Below are 18,486 nucleotides of genomic sequence, written 5' to 3' on the forward strand. Positions count from 1 at the left end.
TCAATAGCACATGGAGTAACAAGAAGACCTTTTAAAAAAACAAATACATACCTACTTTATAATGTATACCGCCATGCCACCTGGACTCCTTACTTTATCAAGGAATGGCAAGGATTTCTAAGACAAAGAATGAATTCTAAAAATGTCTAGAGAGGGAGAGAGAATGGTTCACCCTTTACAGTAACACAAGCAGCGCCCCCTATAGACGAGGAGGAACTAGATAGACGTCATTGTTATTAGCAGCAGCGTATAATGCCAGAAGGGAGTGGGGTGTAGACTGTCCAGGACCACAGAGGCGACATAACCCCCCACGTTTATTGCCCAGGGATCATCTTTAAATCTTAAATTAAAAAATATATATCTCCTGAAATCTTTCAATCAATCGTTTAGCTTAATTAGTACAGAGGATCTTGAGCATTTGGGGGGTTTAAGAATCATTTGTATAGGATCAGATTAACAACAGGAACTGCAAAGTCAGGTAGGAAGTTTGGAAGGCAGTGAGTTTCTGCTACACGCGGAGGAACAATTCAGAAATAGAGGGAACCAGAGAATATAGCCAACCAGATTAAATAAATGGTACATGTAGAAGTAGCTGAAGCAGTGGGCCATTTTGGTGTGTATGTTTTCAACAGTAAAAAAGGCTAATGAGATGTTTTTGTCATCGAACTAAAGGAACAGAGCTTTTCCATCCTAAATGTTATACCCTGACAAATAAACAGTTTAATAAAATAGGTATTCTCCAACATTCCAGACCTCTGATAGTTAGCTACTCACAGTATCATTTAAAATGCCTTCAGAAGAAGAACCCACATAAAATCTGAAGTGGCTGAATAGGAGGTAGCAAAAATAAGAAAGGTAGTTGGCCAAAGTTTATTGCTAACTACTTTCTTTTAAGAAAAAACAATTTTTAAAAAGAAAGCTAGCGTGTGTTTTAAACAAACCCAAACCAAAAAATGTGGAGTACACCGACACGGAAGTGGTAGTTGGGAATGCTGATCATTCACTCCCTGCCATCAAGTGGATATGTCAACTCAAACTGGCCCTAGAGGGCAGGGTAGAACTGCTCCTGTGAGTTTCCAAGACTGTAGCTCTTTACGGGAGTGGAAAGCCTGTCCTTTCTCCTGAGGAGCAGCTGGGGGCTCTGAGCTGCTGACCTTGTGGATCTCAGTCCAAAGTGTAACCACTACACCACCAAGGCTCCTTGGTGGTGCTGATAGGAAGGGACAGAAAAGTAATGTGAAGAATTTATCATTGGGGGTAGACGCAGGAATAGTATAAGAATTGGTCCTTTTTTGTTGTTTTTAAGTCCACAGAATAGCATGATTAAGGAAATTAAATTAAGATAAAATATTTTATGAGTAAAGTGGGTGAAGGCAGATGTCGGACAGTATAATGCATGACAAAATAATAGTAATTTATAAATTATCAAGGGTTCATGAGGGATGGAGGGTAGGGAGGGAGAGGAAAAAATGAGGAATTGACACCAAGGGCTCAAGTAGAAAGCAAATGTTTTGAGAATGATTATGGTAACAAATGTGCTTGACACAATGGATGGATGGATGGCTTGTGATAAGAGTTGTATGATTCCCCAATAAAATAATTTTTTTAATATTATGGACAAAATAAATTGACCTAGTAAATAGGAAACAAGAAATGAGAAAAACAAAAAAATTAAAATATTTTAATTGCATGTCAATAAACTTAATTATCTGCAATAAATTGAACAGGTTAATAAAAACAATGAAAAAGAAAAGTCTCAGATTGTAAAATAAAAGGATATCTAAAAGTTGAAAATTAAGTCATGAAAAAGACATTTCAGACAGACAAAATAAAAAATAACTGACATAGCAAATGTAATATTCTATTTAGAAATTAAAGGGGGGAAACAGAGAGAGTAAGAAAATGTAATTCTTTTTTTTTTTTAATTTTAACAATTTATTGGGGCTCATACAATTCTTTTCACAGTTCATATATATACATACATCAATTGTATAAAGCACATCTGTACAGTCTTTGCCCTAATCATTTTTTTCTCTTTTCTTCTTTTACATTTTATTAGGGACTCATACAACTCTTACCACAATCCATACATATACATACATCAATTGTATAAAGCACATCCATACATTCCCTGCCCCAATCATTCTCAAGGCATTTGCTCTCCACTTAAGCCCCTTGCATCAGGTCCTCTTTTTTTTCCCCTCCTCCCTCCCCCTTCCCCCCTCCCTCATATGCCCTTGGTAATTTATACATCATTGTTTTGTCATATCTTGCCCTATCCGGAGTCTCCCTTCCCCCCTTCTCTGCTGTCCCTCTCCCAGGGAAGAGGTCACATGTGGATCCTTGTAATCAGTTCCCCCTTTCCAACCCACTCACCCTCCACTCTCCCAGCATCGTCCCTCACACCCTTAGTCCTGAAGGTATCATCCACCCTGGATTCCCTGTACCTCCAACCCTCGTATGCACCAGTGTAATTCTTAAGCTGATGGTGCCTGGCTATCAAAAGAGATAGAGTCTGGGGTCTTAAAGGCTTGAAGATAAACAAGCAGCCATCTAGCTCAGAAGTAACAAAGCCCACATGGAAGGACACACCAGCCTGTGTGATCACGTGGTCCCGAAGGGATCAGTTATCAGGCATCAAAGAACAAAAAATCATATCATTGGCTGCACACCTCCATGATATGATCGCCGAGGACAAACAGGTGCATAAGCAATTGTGGCAAAGAAAGCTGATGGTGCCCGGCTATCAAAAGAGATAGTGTCTGGGGTCTTAAAGTCTTGAAGGTGAACAAGCGGCCATCTAGCTCAGAAGCAACAAAGCCCACATGGAAGAAGCACACCAACCTGTGCGATCACGAGGTGCCAAAGGGATCAGGTATAAGGCATCATCAAAAAAAAAATACCATGGTGAATGAAGGGGGAAGTGCAGTGTGGAGACCCAAAGCCCATTTGTTGGCCACTGGAGATCCCCTCACAGATGGGTCTAGGGGAGGAGATGGGTCAGTCAGGGTGCGATGTAGCACCGATGAAGAATACAGCTTTCCCCCAGATCCTGGATGCTTCCTCCCCACCAACTACCATGATCCGAATTCTGCCTTGCAAGACTGGATAGAGCAGAGGCTGTACACTGGTGCATATAGGAGCTGGAGGCACAGGGAATCCAGGGTGGATGATACCTTCAGGAACAGGGATGTGAGAGACGATATTGGGAGAGTAGAGGGTGAGTGGGTTGGAAAGGGGGAACCGATTACAAGGATCTATATGTGACCTCCTCCCTGGGGGACGGACAACAGAGAAGGGGGTGAGGGAGACTCCAGATAGGGCAAGATATGACAAAATAATAATCTATAAATTATCAAGGGCTCATGAGGGAGGGGGGACCGGGGAGGGAGGGGAAAAAAAAGAGGACCTGATGCAAAGGGCTTAAGTGGAGAGCAAATGCTTTGAAAATGATGAGAGCAAAGAATGTACAGATGTGCTTTATACAATTGATGTATGTATAAGTATGGGTTGTGATAAGAGTTGTATGAACCCCTAATAAAATGTTTTTAAAAATAATGATGGGATTTATATCTTTTTTAAAAAATGTAATTCTCATGAACCCAGATAGCCCTAAAAATAAAAACTGAAAGCAACAAGTGATAGAAATCTGCAGAGGAAGAATTGGTGCTAAGGTTTTAACTGTAGATGTGAATATAGTTTCCAAAATTAAGAACAGAAGCACAGATATTGAGATCTATGGATCACAAGAGTCATCTATTGTGCATGGGTTTGCCATGGATTGAGGGGCTACCTGATTGTCCTTAACAACAACAAACAGCATTAACAATCTAAATGATACAATCAAAAATCGCCCACAATTAGTTCTATGTGAAAGACATTTCTGACCACAATGCAATTGAATACTAAATCGATTAAAAGTATCGATAAACATTTCATGTATATAGAACATGAAACTAAAGCACCATGGGGTTAAAAATATAAATTCTAGAAGACAGTACAGAATGATAAATCAATCAATTAGCTAATTAATTAATTAAAGTACATTAAAAAGTCGTGCCTCAAAGAAACTGTTAAGTCCTCAATAAATGTGGTACAGGGGAAAAAAGATGGTGAAAAGGTGTGCTGAAAATTTAAAGAAAGAGGATAGAAATGGAGAGTAGAAAAATTAAATAAGAAAACACAAATAATAAAAATAAGGGCAGAACATTTTATGACTGTCGCTGTAGGTGCTGCTAGTCAGTCCCAGTCGCAGTTACCCGATGTATAACAGAGTGGGACGCTGTACCCGATGTCCGACAGAGTGGGACGCTGCCCGCCCCGCTCCACCTTCACACTGACAGGTTGAATTCCCTGTTGCAGCCACCTCACTGAGGCTCTTCCGCCTTTGTACTGACCCACCCCTCTGCCCAGCGCCACGTCGCCCTCCAGAAATTTGTCATCCCCCCATAACATGCCCAGAGTGCGTGAGATGAAGTATCCCCATTTTTACTTCTGATGAATATTCTGGTTATGATTTCCCCAAGGCAGATTTGTACATTCTGGCGGTTCATGGTATAATCACTATCCTTTGCCAATGCCAGAATTCAAAGACACCAACTCTTCCTAGGCTTCCATTTATATTGTTGGGAAAGGTGTTTGCAATGAAGAAGTCGTTGGTCTTGCAAAATTTCATCATGTGATCTCAGCTTTGTTTCTATCACCAAGACCCTCTCTCCCAACTATCAATTCTTCTTTATTGCTTCCAACGTCCACATTGCAATCATCAGTAATTATCAATGCATTGTAACTGCATGTCTGATCAATTTCAGACTGATGAAAATTTCAGCGGATGAAACTTCTTCATCACTGGCTTTAGTGGTTGGGGGATAAATGTGAATAATAGTATTAATTGGCCTTCTTTGTAGTCATACCGATAATATTCTATCACAGTGTTGTACTTCAGGATAGTTCTTTTGAAGATGACGGGGACCCCATTGTTCTTAAATATGTCATTCCCTGCACAGGAAGCCATAGTTTGCCTTACTTGAAACGGCTGAGGCAGACTAGTAAAAGAAACACCGTTTTTGTCAGCTGCTAAGTAACTTGCCCCTTCCTCCCTTCCATCTCAGAAAGTCGACTGCTGGTTGACCCACCCGTCTCCCTCCCCTTATGGGAAAATCTCTGCTGGTGATTTATTTTAGCATGCCCTCCCAAGTTCCCATGGACACTATGTTTATTTCTGATGATTCTTCAATAGATCGTTTGTTCTGATTCAATATTGTTCCCTTTGATGTTGTAATGCTAACGGTGTAGTTAATCTTGTTGTATCCAGGGTGATGTAGTCAAATTCGGCATTGTTTCTTTTACGATAAGGAATGTATCTTGTACTGCTTGCTTGCTCTTCTTGAAGTGACCAGAATGTTACAATCAATGCTGTGCGCTGTAATGCTCCCTAACCCTGAAGAATAGTAACACTAATGTTGCTTTCTGCTGCTGTTCACGCTTGCTTAAGTCTTAGACAAAGGATAAATGAGTTTTTCCTCTGAAAAAGATGGACTGAGCTGTGGCCTCAGGACTGTAATCAAAGAATCTCTTAGATTCTAGCAGTCTGGTTAGATTCTGTCCAGAGATTCTGCCTCTGCCCGGCAGCTGCTCCTGGACGTCTGGGACCTCCAGGGGAGGTGGCCGGTTTCACCAGTGCCGGGACTCCTACCTTCCTTCCCAGTTGAGCAGCTGCCGGGGGACGCTGAAATGTTGGGATTCGGCCTGAGTCTTCTGTTCCTCCGGAGGTAAGTTTCACTGTGGGAGCGGTCTTCTGGTTGACTTGGGAAAGGGACAGGACGTGGGCTGAACTCTTCCCAGCTCCTCCTCACCAGGATGCTGGCTGAGGAGTCTGGTATCTTGTTCAGCTGGCCGCTTGTCTTTTCAGGCCGTCACTTAAAGTCTGGTGCCTTGAATTGGAAACTGGTTTATGAGCTTGTCGAAATGAAGACAAGTTCAGTGACTTGTTAGGTCGGCAGCTTGTCTTTCAGACACTTACTGAGTCTGGTACTCAGGTTTGGCCAGCCATGACTGTTTGTCTCTATGTGTAACTTGGTCAGGCTAATTATTGTCCTCTTTGTGAGTGTATTTACGTTTCTTTCCTTTTTAAAAATAATTTTATTAGGGGCTCATACAACTCTTATCACAATCCTGTCTTTATGTCTCTCCTGCATATTTTATATATATATATATAATTTCCCTTTCCTCCCTCCTGGTGACTGGGCTGCTGGTTGTTAGCCTCGCAGCCACAGACCTGGTCGACTGGACATCTGGACAAACATTTTTGGGGGTTGTTATTTTTGTGCTTTCTACTGGCAGTTGGCTAAAAGTAAATGAATTTTAATCAGGACCAAGCGTTTTTTGTTTTATAAATTTAAAACCTTTGTGTGGTATTTTTTTAAAAGAACATAGAGTAGTTTTATCCACAAACCTGGGGTGTGGACAGACCGAATGAATATTAATCTAATCTGCCAGGGCCCTTGGCAAAAGTTTAAGCCTTTGTTTTTATTGTAAAAATAAATAACAGTTTTAAACAGCTTATACAGAAAAAGTCTGGTTCGGTTTTCAGTTCTCCTGGTTTAATTCTTTTGTACTGTTCTTTTGATGTTGCCTGGGAAGATATTTTGCCTTTCTAAAGTTTTATCTGCTCTGCAGTGTGGTTAAAATAGAAGACCTGTTGAGCTCTGTGTGTTTGTTGAGGACTTGAAGCAGTTTCACCCAGACGTTTGGGAACCAGGATGTTTTTGAATGGGTAATTAACCTTTGCTTCCACTGAAGTGTAAGTTGAACTCGTAAAAGGAGTTTTTCTTTACTTTGTTTATTGTTTTTTTTTTCTGGCAACTGTTTGTATTTTCTCACTTTCAGAAGGGAATTAATGGTTTTTAATTAATATATTTAAATATATTATATATATATGTAGATGTGTGTTTGCATCTAATTAAAACTCTAAACTGCCCGTCAGGGGAGCACCTGAGTGGTTTTACTTTCAATGAAACGCCCCTCACAATTGTTCGCATTGTCCTGAGAGGGTTAAAAATCAGCTCAATAACTACCCTTTAAAGTGTTTGTCTCAAAGCCCACAGGGAAGAAGCACACCAGCCTGTGTGATCACGAGGTGCCAAAGGGATCAGTTATCAGGCATCAAAGAAAGATAAATCATATCATTGTGTGCTTGCCTACATGATAAGATCGCTGAAGATAAATGGGTGCATGAGCAAATGTGGTGAAGAAAGCTGATGGTGTAAGGGGATCTCCAGTGGCCTACAGATAGGCTTTGGGTCTCCACTCTGCACTCCCCCCCCTCATTCACTATGATAACATTTTCTGTTCTGATGATGCCTGATACCTGATCCCTTCGACACCTCATGATCACACAGGCTGGTGTGCTTCTTCCATGTGGGCTTTGTTGCTACCCTGCTAGATAGCCGCTTGTTTACCTTCAAGCCTTTAAGACTCCAGACGCTATCTCTTTTGATAGCCGGGCACCATCAGCTTTCTTTGCCCTGGCAGCATAGTGGTTATGTGTTGAGTGGCTATCCTCCAGGTCCAAAGTTCAAAACCACCAGCCGGTCCAAAGGCTTTCTGCATCTCATAAAGAGTTACAAACTCATAAAGAGTTACAGTTCCAAAGGGGAAACCAATCACAGTGATCAACATCTAACCCTTCCCAGGGGGATGGACAATAGAAAAGTGGGTGAAGGGAGACAATGGTTGGTGTAAGACATAACAAAATAATAATAATTCATCAATTATCAAAGGTTCATGAGGGAAGGAGGGTGGAGAGGGGAAAATGAGGAGCTGATATCAAGGGTTCAAGTAGAAAGAAAATGTTTTGAAAATAACAATGGCAACAAATGTACAAATGTGCTTGACACAATGGATGGGTGGATGGATGGATTGTGATAAGAGCTGTACGGGCTCCCAATAAAATGATTTTTTAAAAAGAGTGACAGTCTCAGACACCCACAGGAAGCAGTCCTACCCTCTCCTACAGGTTCTTGATGAGTCAGAATTGACTTGATGGCAGTGAGCAGATTTGTATCTGCATTGCGAGATAATGGTCATGTTTTCTGTCATCTGTCGAGTTGTGAGATACATTGGATCTGGAATTTTTATTGGTGATACGTTTTTGAATTCCAGAGACTAGTTGGCAATTTTTTTTAATTTTAACAATTTATTAGGGGCTCATACAATTCTTATTACAGTTCATACATATACATACATCAATTGTATAAAGCACATCTGTACAGTCTTTGCCCTAATCATTTTTGTCTCCTCTTTTCTTTTTTTACATTTTATTAGGGACTCTAGTTGGCAAATTTAAAGACTGTCAACAAAACCTGGGACACCCATGAGGTTCCGGGTAGCCAGCCATTTCAGAGTAATTATCTGCCCACTCTATGTATGTGAACACAAGTCTTCACTGAGACTTAGTCTAGATGTCCTGCACAGTTAGGAAGAAAGGAGTAACTAGCCTTAAGTTATTCAAGCATAGTGAGTAAGACTGATGTGGGAAAAACATCTGTTTCCCCCATGTGACCCTTGTCACGAGATTCAGGCTCATGTAGCAAGGCATACCCACTGAATTTTAGCGATTCTACATCTTTTGGCTCATGCGTGTTCTCATGAAATGCACATTTCATATTTACTGTTCCAACATAGCATGGTCAACATCACTGAGCGCTGACCCAACAGAATGCTCACATTACAGAACAATGGCACTGACATCGCATGCAAGTAAAGCTGCTGACGCTCATCCAACAGTTGTTGCAGCAGTACAGGCACGGGAGCCGCCAGGGGTCCAGGCCACATTCAGAAGAGGATGTGGAACAAGGGACATCATTGCTGATGTCAAATGGATCTTGGCTGAAATGGGAGAACACCAGAAAGGTGTTACTTGTGTTTCATTGCCTCTGCCAAGGTATTCAGCTGTGGGGATCAGAAATGAGGAAGGCTTTGAGAAGAATGGGAATTCCGGAGCACTGCATGGTGCTCATGTGGAAATTGTACAAGGACCAAGAGGTGGTTGTGCTGACGGAAGCAGGGAATCCTTCTGTCAGTAGGGAGAGGTATGTGTCAGGGTTCACCCACCAACCGTATTTATTCAGTCTGTGCGCTGAGCAAATCATCAGAGAAGCTAGATTATATGAAGGAGAATTGGGCATCAGGATTAGAGGGTGGTTTGTTAGCAACCTGTAACGTGCAGATGGCACAGCCGTGGTTGTTGACAGCGAAGAAGACGTGGAGCACTGGCAGGGGAAGGTCAAGGAGGCAGCCTTCAGTGTGGATGACAACTCATTGCAGAGAAGACCCAACCCCTCGCAGCTGGACCAGCAGGTGGCATCATGAAAAATGGAGGGGAAATGGGCATTGTCAAGGATTTAATCTTGCTTGGATCCACAACCAATGCTCATGGAAATCACAGTCGCAAGACCAAAAGCCATGTTTCCATGGATAAATCTGCCGCGCACACCTCTTTAATGAAAAGCACGGATATTACTCTGAGTACCAAGATGCACTTGACTCGAGCCACGGTCTTTTCTTTTATTCCATTTTATTGGCATAGAATTCACATACCATGCAACTGAATAGTTCAAGCACACGAAGAAGGCTTGTACAATCATCACCCCAGTCCGTTTTAGATACACCGTGGTATTTTCAGTCGTGCGATGCATGTCCAAGTTGGACGCTTCCTAAGGAAGACCGGAGAGGAATCCATGCATTTGAATTGTGATGATGCTGGAGAAGACATGGACAGCAATACGGAGGGCCGAAAGGACAAACAAATCTGTCTTGGAAGGAGGTGGCCAGAGCGTTCCTGCAAGGCGAGGATGGAGAGACTTTGTCTTACACACTTCCGGCATGTTGGAAGGAGAGAGGACGCCGTGCTTGGTAAAGGAGAGGGCAGCAAAGAGAAGAAGGCTCCTCAGGAGGCGGAGCTACTCCGTGGCAGATCAGTGGGCTCCGGCATGGGAACACGGGTGAGGATGGCAGTACTTCGTGCTGCTGTGTGCATGGAGTTCTTGTGGATCAGAACCGAGAGGATGGCATCTAACTCCACGTAGCCTTGTCCTCAGATGCGGGGCGTTCCTGTTTTTCACTCCGCCCAGTCTTTCCAAGAGCTGCCCACGCAGCGTCCTCACCAGGCTGTGTCAATGGCCGTGGAGCATCCTGTGGTGCACATCGACATCTCTGCCAGAGACGATCACACGGATTGATTGCTGGAAACTCTCCGGTTTCCCAAAGATTATTGCGCCCAGAGTCACTCCCAATCTGCCCCCATACGTACCTTAGCAAATCCGTTGAGCTGTCTCCCACGTTGTAGAAATGCTGGGTCAGGTGACAGGACTTTCTTCTTGGGAAGGGTTGGAAAAGACACCAGCGATTGTTTAGTTAAGTCTCCTATGAATTGAGTAAAACCAACTGTGGACCAGGTAGGAAATCTGATCTATTCAAGAACACATGACCGGCTATCAGAACAATGTATATGGATGGAAAGTGACAGATGTGGGGACAATTTTCCAATTATCTTTATGTCAGTAGTAACCAAGAGTACTGGACTGATTTGTTGATTAATTGAGAGAAAGCAACAAAAAGACAGGTAGGAAGAGAGAAACGAGGGGGCAGGAGGGACACAGAGAACGTGATATAAATAATGTTTTATTTGGGTCACATTCTAAGACCCAGAGAGAGAGTTGCCCTGGGTCAGAACTCCCTCTCTGGTTGGAGGACAGGAGTGTTTCCCTAAGGTCTGTTACTGGCTGCCCTACTGGACTGAGGAGAGAGGCCCAGAGGAAATGATCACTCAACTCAGGGCCCCTTGTTGGCAGGTGGTCCCAGGAGTGTGGGCATCAGGGCATCGCCTGGCCAGCCAGCTCTGACCCCTTACTCTCCACAGAGCTTTACGTGTGCCGAGGAGATGCGAATGCTGACTTCTTCTTGGAGCGCAACATTTACAACAGAGAAGAGTACATCCAATTTCACAGCCACGTGGGGCTGCTTCAGGCTGTGACTGAGCTGGCCCAGCCAGCGGTCAAGAACCGGAACATCCGAAAGAAGTTCCTGGAGCTGAGGCCACATGCCGTGGACTTGGCGTGCATACACAACCAGAGCTGGACAAGGGGTTCACCTGAATCGCAGGGGTGAGGGTCTCGACTCTGGGAGTCTGGGCTCAGGCAGCAGAGGAAAACAGTCTCTGCCCGGCCTCTGAGCCTCAGCACGTCCAAGGTTGCGTGCTTTGAGATGAAAAAAGGGTCCAGACCGCTTGGGAAAGAGTCTTGCTATAATTTGCAGGTGGGGATGGTATGTGGGGCATGAGGAGGCATTTAGGATGAATGAGGAGGCCATCGAGCAACCTCATTGCTTCTTTTTAAAGCAGACAGCCATCTGATCCAAGGAATGCTGTTGCCTGACTATTCTGTTTGCAAACAGACACATGGAAGGGCTGTGCAGACATAAGTCCAATAACTGCATAGCTTATTGGATGCTTGCTGTCCAGATAACATGAGGGGCCCTAGTGGCCCAGTGGTTAAGCTCTCGGTTGCTGACGCAAAGGTCTGGGGTTCAAACCCTATGGTCAACGGGCCGGTCTACTCCCATAAAGACTACAGCCTTGTCAGGGTGCGATGTAGCAACGATGAAGCATACAACTTTCCTCTAGCTCCTAAATGCTTCCTCCTCCCCCACTATCATAATCCCAATTGTACCTTACAAATCTGGCTAGACCAGAGGATGTGCACTGGTACAGATAGCAACTGGAAACACAGGGAATCCAGGGCGGATGATCCCTTCAGGACCAGTGGTGTGAGTGGCAATACTGGGAGGGTAGAGGAAGGGTGGGTTGGAAAGGGAGAACCAATTACAAGGCTCTACATGTGACCTCCTCCTTGGGGGACGGGCAACAGAAAAGTGGGTAAAGGGAGATGTTGGACAGTGCAATATATGACAAAATAATAATAATTTATAAATTATCAAGGGTTCATGAGGGAGGGTGGAGCGGTGAGGAAGGGGGGAAATGAGGAGCTGATGTCAGGGGCTTAAGTGGAGAGCAGATGTTTTGAGAATGATGAGGGCAATGAATGTACAAATGCGCTTTACACAATTGATCTATGTATGGATTGTGATAAGAGTTGTATGAGCCCCTAAAAAAATGATTAAAAAACACTGTTAAAAATAAATAAAGGGGTGGGGGTAGACTACAGCCTTAAAACCCTATGAGACAGTTTTACACTGTCCTGTCGGGTCACTGTGAGTCAGTACTCACTCAACAGCAATGGGTCAGCAGTATACAAGTGTCTGTCATTCTGCTCTGTCCACCTGTATATCTATCACGTGTTTATTTATCTATCTGGCATCCCACCACGTCACAAATGGTTAATGGCTGCGCTACTACTCACTGAAGTGCTGCCAGGTCGAGCCCACGCAGAAGTGCCGCCTAAGTAAGGCCTGGCAATCTGCGTCCAAAAGACCTCAATCCCCAGCAATAACAGCAAAGTTCAACAAGACGGAAAACCGCCAATGCTGTCCAAATAATACTTAGAAGCCCTGGTGGCACCATGGTTAAGCACTCAGCTGGTCACTGAAAGGTCTGAGGTTCAAAGCCACTGGCGAGAGGAAGATGTGGCAGCCCGCTCTCCTAGAGATTCCAGGCTTCAAGCCTTTACAGGGCTGTTCTACTCTGCCCCACAGGGTCACCGTGAGACTGAACTGACTCGGTCACAACCAAGGAATATTCTTGGTTTGTAAGTTAAAGGTTTCTGGTAAAAATGCCATGGAGTGCTGACTTTGACCTTGACCTTGTCCTGGCCATTTTGGTTCTTTGTGACGTAGGACAGGTCCTTCTTGGAACAAACCCTGTTTGGCTTACCCCATCCCCTGGCTTCTCTCTCCAAACACGTGCCCGGGTGCCCTTTGCGTCCTCAACATCTAGAAATCAACTCCGCAAAGTAGATCGCGAGCCCACTGGTGAGCTCCCTCGGCTGTGGCGACCAGGTTCTTTGCTCACTCCTAGTCCCGCCCAAGATGAACATCTCCCCCTCCAAGATGGGCACCTTGCAGCACCACAGCCTCCTTGTCTGCCACATCACAGGTTTCTATCCAAGCACCATTCAAGCCTGCTGGCTCCGAAACCACCAGGAGGAAACCGCTGAGGTTCTATCCACAGAACTCATTCATAATGAAGACTGGCCCTTCCAGATGCTGGTGATGCTGGAAATCGTCCCCCAACAGGGGGACATCTATGTCTGCCACGTGGACCACTCCAGTCTGGACAGTCCTGTCACCATGGAATGGAGTGAGTGACTCCCTGATGCCACCCCCACTCCCACCCCGGTTGCCTTACAGGCTTCAGAGCAGGGTCCCCTCACAGTGTGTCCTGTCACTACATATTGGGCAACACCTGTCCTGTGGCTTTCCAAGCAGCCCCCGTGGCTGAGGTCCGAAGGTAAAAGCAGGAGAGAGCTGTTGGTTCTGGTGGGTGTTGATCCCTCACCCGGGACCCTGAGGAAGCTCTCCCTGTCAGAAAATTGATGAAGGCACTAACCTTCCCCACAACCCCAGCCCTCACCCGCCAGCCCTCAGTCATGAGAACCAGCGGCTCCCTTCAGCCTGCGAGTCTGAGTCTAACGGGCTCATCTGCAAGGCAGCTGCTGTTATCAGCACTTACATCCTTGGGAAGGTGTGGCCCTGAGGCCCATGCCGCTGGGGTGTTTTGTCACACCTGCTCCTCCCCACTGGGTCACACCTGGTGTTGGTCTCTCCCTTTTCTCTCCACAGTCAGCAGATCTCAGATAAGGTGGTGGGGGGGGGGGGCTCATCACTGACCATGGGTCGGTTTCCCCAGAGGCCCAGTCTGATTCTGCACAGAGCAAGATGCTGACCAGAGTTGGGGGCTTTGTGTTGGGGCTCATCTTTCTTATAGTGAGCTTCCTTCTCCATCGTGTCAGAAGCCAGCGAGGTAGGAAACCTTTGGACAGGGCGCTCTTCTGTGCCTTTGCTCCGTCTCACTAACCTCTTCTCTTGTGACGAAGAAGCTGAGGTAGCAAAGCAAAGCCTCGGAGCCCAAGGGCCACTGAAACCGGATTCTGGTCAGGCACAGACGGCCCTGGGGGGACGAAGCTGTCCAGGCTGAACTCATGGCCCAGCAGATACCTGAGATTCCTGGTCCCCGGTCTGCAGGGTGCTTTCCTAAGCCGGTGGTAGGCTCATCAGAAGCATATCTGAGTTATAGCAAGCACGGCCCTTGTCCTGAGCACTGCTTGAAGGTGAGGTGCCATCGACCAGTTTCTACGAATGTGCTTCTTCAAGCATGATCGACACAGAATCTTAGCAAGCTGGGGAGAGGGCGACACAGATGAGGTTCCCTGCCCTCAGCGCAAGTCCAAGGAGGCACCAGAGAAGACTCAGAATGACACCCGAAGGCCCACAAACAGGCCTGAGTGAGGCGGCAGGACAAGAGCGGAGGAAGGCATCCCTGCTGATTGCCTCCCTGCTGGCACGTCTGGTCCTCTGATTCCTTGAGTCTTCCCCACCCCCCACTACCATGACCCCAGTGCCGGCTTCTCAATTCAGACTAGACCGGAACATGTACACAGGTACAGAAAGAGATGGGAACTCACGGCACACAGAATCCAGGAACACGAGTGGCAACTGTGATACCAGAAGTAGAAGGGGAAGAGGGGGAGAGGAGGGGAGAAAGGGGGAACCGATCGCAATGATCAACGTACAACCATACAGGGGGAAGGACAACAGGAAACATGGGGGAAGGAGCCAGCGGTCCGGGTGAGAGATGACAATAATAACAATGTACAATCTATCGGGGCTATGAGGGTGGGAGGGAAGGGAAGGGGGGGAAAGAGCTGACACCAAGGGCTCAGTAGAAAGTAAATGTCTACAAGAGAATGAGGGCAACGTATGTACAAACGCGCCTGATTCAATTGATGTGTGGATTCGGATAAGAGTTGTACGAGCCCCCAGTAAAAAAAAAATTTAATGGGTGGGTGGGGTGGGAGGGGGTGTTAAGCCAGGATGAACTTTACAGAGTACTCCTAGGTACTTGAATTGGGTGGGGCGGGAGGCACAATTTAGAGATCATCCCATGGCTCCTAGCCCCGGGCGGAGCTCCTGCAAAGGTGCACACCCAGTGCTCGCCACAGGCGCGGGTTCCACAGATACGCTCCCGGGGGTCCTGTCTACAAACTGAGGCCTGGGTGATTCCCAGGCACCTAGAGACAGGATGCTGTGTGTGTGATTTGCTACTCCTTCCCGCTCAATCTTGAAACGCTCCTTTTTCCTTTCAATTCAGAAAGCAAGGGCTTCAACCAATACGTGGTAATCTCCTCTCTTCATCCTTGGTGGGAATATCAGTCATTTATTGCGCCATAATTTGGGGGGGGGGCATTTATTAAATCTCGGTGTTATAAAAAGAGGATTCCTGGTGGCATAGTGGGTATGTGTTGGGCTGCTAACCACAAGGTCAGCAGTTCGAAACCTCCAGCTGCTCCGTAGGAGAAAGATGAAGCTTTCTACTCCCGTGAAGAGTGGTGGGCTCAGAGACCCGCAGTTCTCCCTAGAGGGTGTCTATGAGTAGGAATTCCACTTGATTGCAGTGAGTGTGAATTTTGCTCCAAAGTCAAGGATAGCCCAAAAAATCTCCTCCATTTTCCACCAGGCCAACACTCAACCTCTTGTCGATAGACAGAGAGAGAGAGAGAGAGATATAAAGATATAGCATAGATATATATATCTAGGAGAGCAAATGTTTTGAGAATGATGAGGGCAATGAATGTACGAATGTGCTTTACACAACTGATGTATTATGGACTGTGATAAGAGTTGTATGAGCCCCTAATAAAATGATATAAAAAAGAAATATAATACATATAAGGGAAATGTGAACTCTAAGCGTGGTATTTCTTTTTCGTCTCTGCAAGGCTCCTGCAGTGACCTTGAAGAGCACAGGTCCCATGGAGCAAGTATTTCTCATACTTCTGTTTCCAGCAACCTGACTGAACTGCGCCCCTGACACTAGCTTTTTCAGTTTCTATGGTTTTTTTTCTTTTTTACAGATGTATTGACACATCGTCTGCATATCCTATAATGCAAGAGTTCAATCATATCAAGAAGGATCATACAGTCATTACCACAATCAATTTTAGAGCATGTTCTCTTTTTTTTTGAATGGTTAAATTGCTTTTAAAATGAGTTGTGTAATCACAATCAGTTCCTGTGCTCCCTCACCATCATGCATTGTTTGCTCCCCCAAACCACTCACCCTCCCTGTCTCTGACCCCCGCCTCTACCTCCCCTATAAAGCCTTGCATCAGTTATTATCTCTATCCCTCTTCTCCTTCTGTGCTTCACACACTGGGAAACCCAACAGAAACAATCAAGAACATAAATAAAATTAAGTGGTAAGTATAAAATAATAATATAAAGATTAAAATACAGATAATCAGTAAGACAGAAAAGACCACCCTCGGTATTTTAAAAGCCAGAGAAGAAATTTTTGTCATGGATAAAATAAGAAATACTTGCACCTAGACCAATTTCTAGTTGGGCCAAGAGGGAGGTCAACTGACCAAGTAGCAAGTTCAATCCAGCATAATCAAGTTTAGGATGAGATCTGTCTGATAATAAAGCTGCTGGAGACCCTGGCCTGTGGCTAGAGGGGATCAGGCAGAGGCTTAATCCCACCAGATGCTCTGCAGGTGGGTTTGGGGCCCCCACTGTCCTCCACAGTGGTGTTCACAATGTAGGCTCTGCTACTTTTCCCTGGGTCATATTTGACAATAACATATTTGCTATTGTCATCTTCGGATCACACAAGCTGATGTGCTTCTTCCTTGTGGACTTAGTTGACTCCCTGCTTAGATGGCTGCTTGTTTGAATACAACCCTTCAAGACACTATTCTGATGGATAGCCGGGCACCACCTGCTCTCTTCATCACACTTTGCCGTAGCACCCTTATCTTTAGTGATCATTTCATGAAGGTGAGCATCAAGCAGGGTCCTGTTGGCAGAACTAACTGTTCTTGGATTGGGGCTGGAGTTAAGCGGGAGCCCAGAATCCATCTGCTTGTCCGTGGGGCTGGCATGACTCAGGTTTACTTTCGCGTTCGTATGATGGCGAAATCGAAACCCCATCGGACCAGCTACACCAGCAATAGCAACCAACCAACCAGCAAACAAACAAGCAAAACGAAGGCAGTAAAACAAAGCCCCATAGAAGCAGAGGAGTCAAACCACGCTCCCTGTGACATCAGCAATGATACCCCTTGTTCTGTGTTTCTTCTGAATCCAGCGTGGAGTTCTGTCAACGTTACTTGCGTGTGATATTAATGACATCGTTACATGAGCTCCACCTTCTGTTTAGTCCCTCTTCTTTGGCACGGGTATAAATAAGGATTTCTTCCAGTCCGATGGCCAGGTAGCTGTCTTCCACGTTTCTTGGCACAGATTCACAAGGGCCCCCACCAGTACATCGGTTAGTGAAATAGCTTCATTGGTGCCCATCAATTCATAGAGCCTTGTTTTTGGCTAGTGACTTAAGTGCAGTTTGGACTTCCTTTTCCAATTCCATCGATTCCTGATCATATGCCACCTATTGAAACGGTTATATGGTGCCAGTTCTTTTTGGTACAGAGACTCAGTGTATTCCTCCCATCTCCTCTTGGAGCTTCCCGTATCACTAGAGTTTTGCCCAAAGAATCCTTTAATATGGAAACTAGAGGCTGATTTTTTTTTTTTTTACTTCAGGTCTTTCAGGTTGAACTATGCTGAGCTTGGTCATTTTTTCCCCTTTGTTGTTGTTTCCCAACTCTAGGATTTTGCACATTTCATTATACTGTTTTACTTTATCTTTGGGAACTGCCCTTTGAAATTTTCTGTTCAGCTCTTGTTTTGTTTTTTTAATAATTTCCCTCATTCTCATCAGCTCCTCGACATTCTAGAGAAGTTTCAAAGTCTCTTCTGACATCCACTGCGGTCTTTTCTTTCTTTTCCTGTCTCTTCTGGACCTTTTGCTTTCCCGTGGCTAATGTGCCTCGGGTCATCCCACAGCTCGCCTGCTCGTCCGCCCTGGGTGCTCAGTGTATCAAGTGCATTGCTGAGAGAAAAGCAGGTGGAGACACTCATGATCCCGGTTCGGCTCTGGTGGGCTTGTTTGTGTTCTCTTCCATTTCTACTTCAGCTTCTGTCTGAGCACCGGATGCTCTATTTCCCAGGTCATCTCTGCTATTCTGCTCCAGTCACCCACCAGCTGTTTGGGCGGATGATACTGAGAATCTCTCCCGACAGGTGCAGTCGGTTTGATTCCTGTGTAGTCCAGCCGGTGAGGTCCAGATGCATAGTCACCACGTGGGTTATTGAAGAAAGGTCTTAGCAATAAAGAAGTCATTGAAAATTCTATCAGAAAAGTGGGCGAAGGGAGACGTCAGACAGTGCAAGATATGACAAAATAACAAT

At 45.3% G+C, this 18,486-nt stretch overlaps 1 protein-coding gene across 1 annotated transcript; it reads left to right on the top strand.

Annotated features, from left to right (window-relative positions):
* Positions 1-8,988: 8,988 nt before the first annotated feature.
* On the top strand, positions 8,989-14,463 carry LOC142452597 (HLA class II histocompatibility antigen, DP beta 1 chain-like). Its single transcript, XM_075553845.1, has 5 exons — positions 8,989-9,092; positions 10,854-11,146; positions 13,034-13,315; positions 13,865-13,941; positions 14,395-14,463. The coding sequence occupies exons 1-5, from the start codon at positions 8,989-8,991 to the stop codon at positions 14,461-14,463; spliced, it is 825 nt and encodes a 274-aa protein (XP_075409960.1).
* The last annotated feature ends 4,023 nt before the right edge of the window (positions 14,464-18,486 follow it).

Source organism: Tenrec ecaudatus, chromosome 7 (assembly GCF_050624435.1).
Source record: "Tenrec ecaudatus isolate mTenEca1 chromosome 7, mTenEca1.hap1, whole genome shotgun sequence".
In the NCBI taxonomy this organism is placed as follows: Eukaryota; Metazoa; Chordata; class Mammalia; order Afrosoricida; family Tenrecidae; genus Tenrec; species Tenrec ecaudatus.

Coding starts and splice junctions, on each gene's coding strand:
- LOC142452597 (XM_075553845.1), top strand. CDS start 8,989: ATGGGAATTCCGGAGCACTGCATGGTGCTCATGTGGAAATTGTACAAG. Junction 9,093..10,853: donor CCTTCTGTCAGTAGGGAGAG/GTATGTGTCAGG, acceptor CCTTGTTGGCAG/GTGGTCCCAGGAGTGTGGGC. Junction 11,147..13,033: donor CAACCAGAGCTGGACAAGGG/GTTCACCTGAAT, acceptor GCTCACTCCTAG/TCCCGCCCAAGATGAACATC.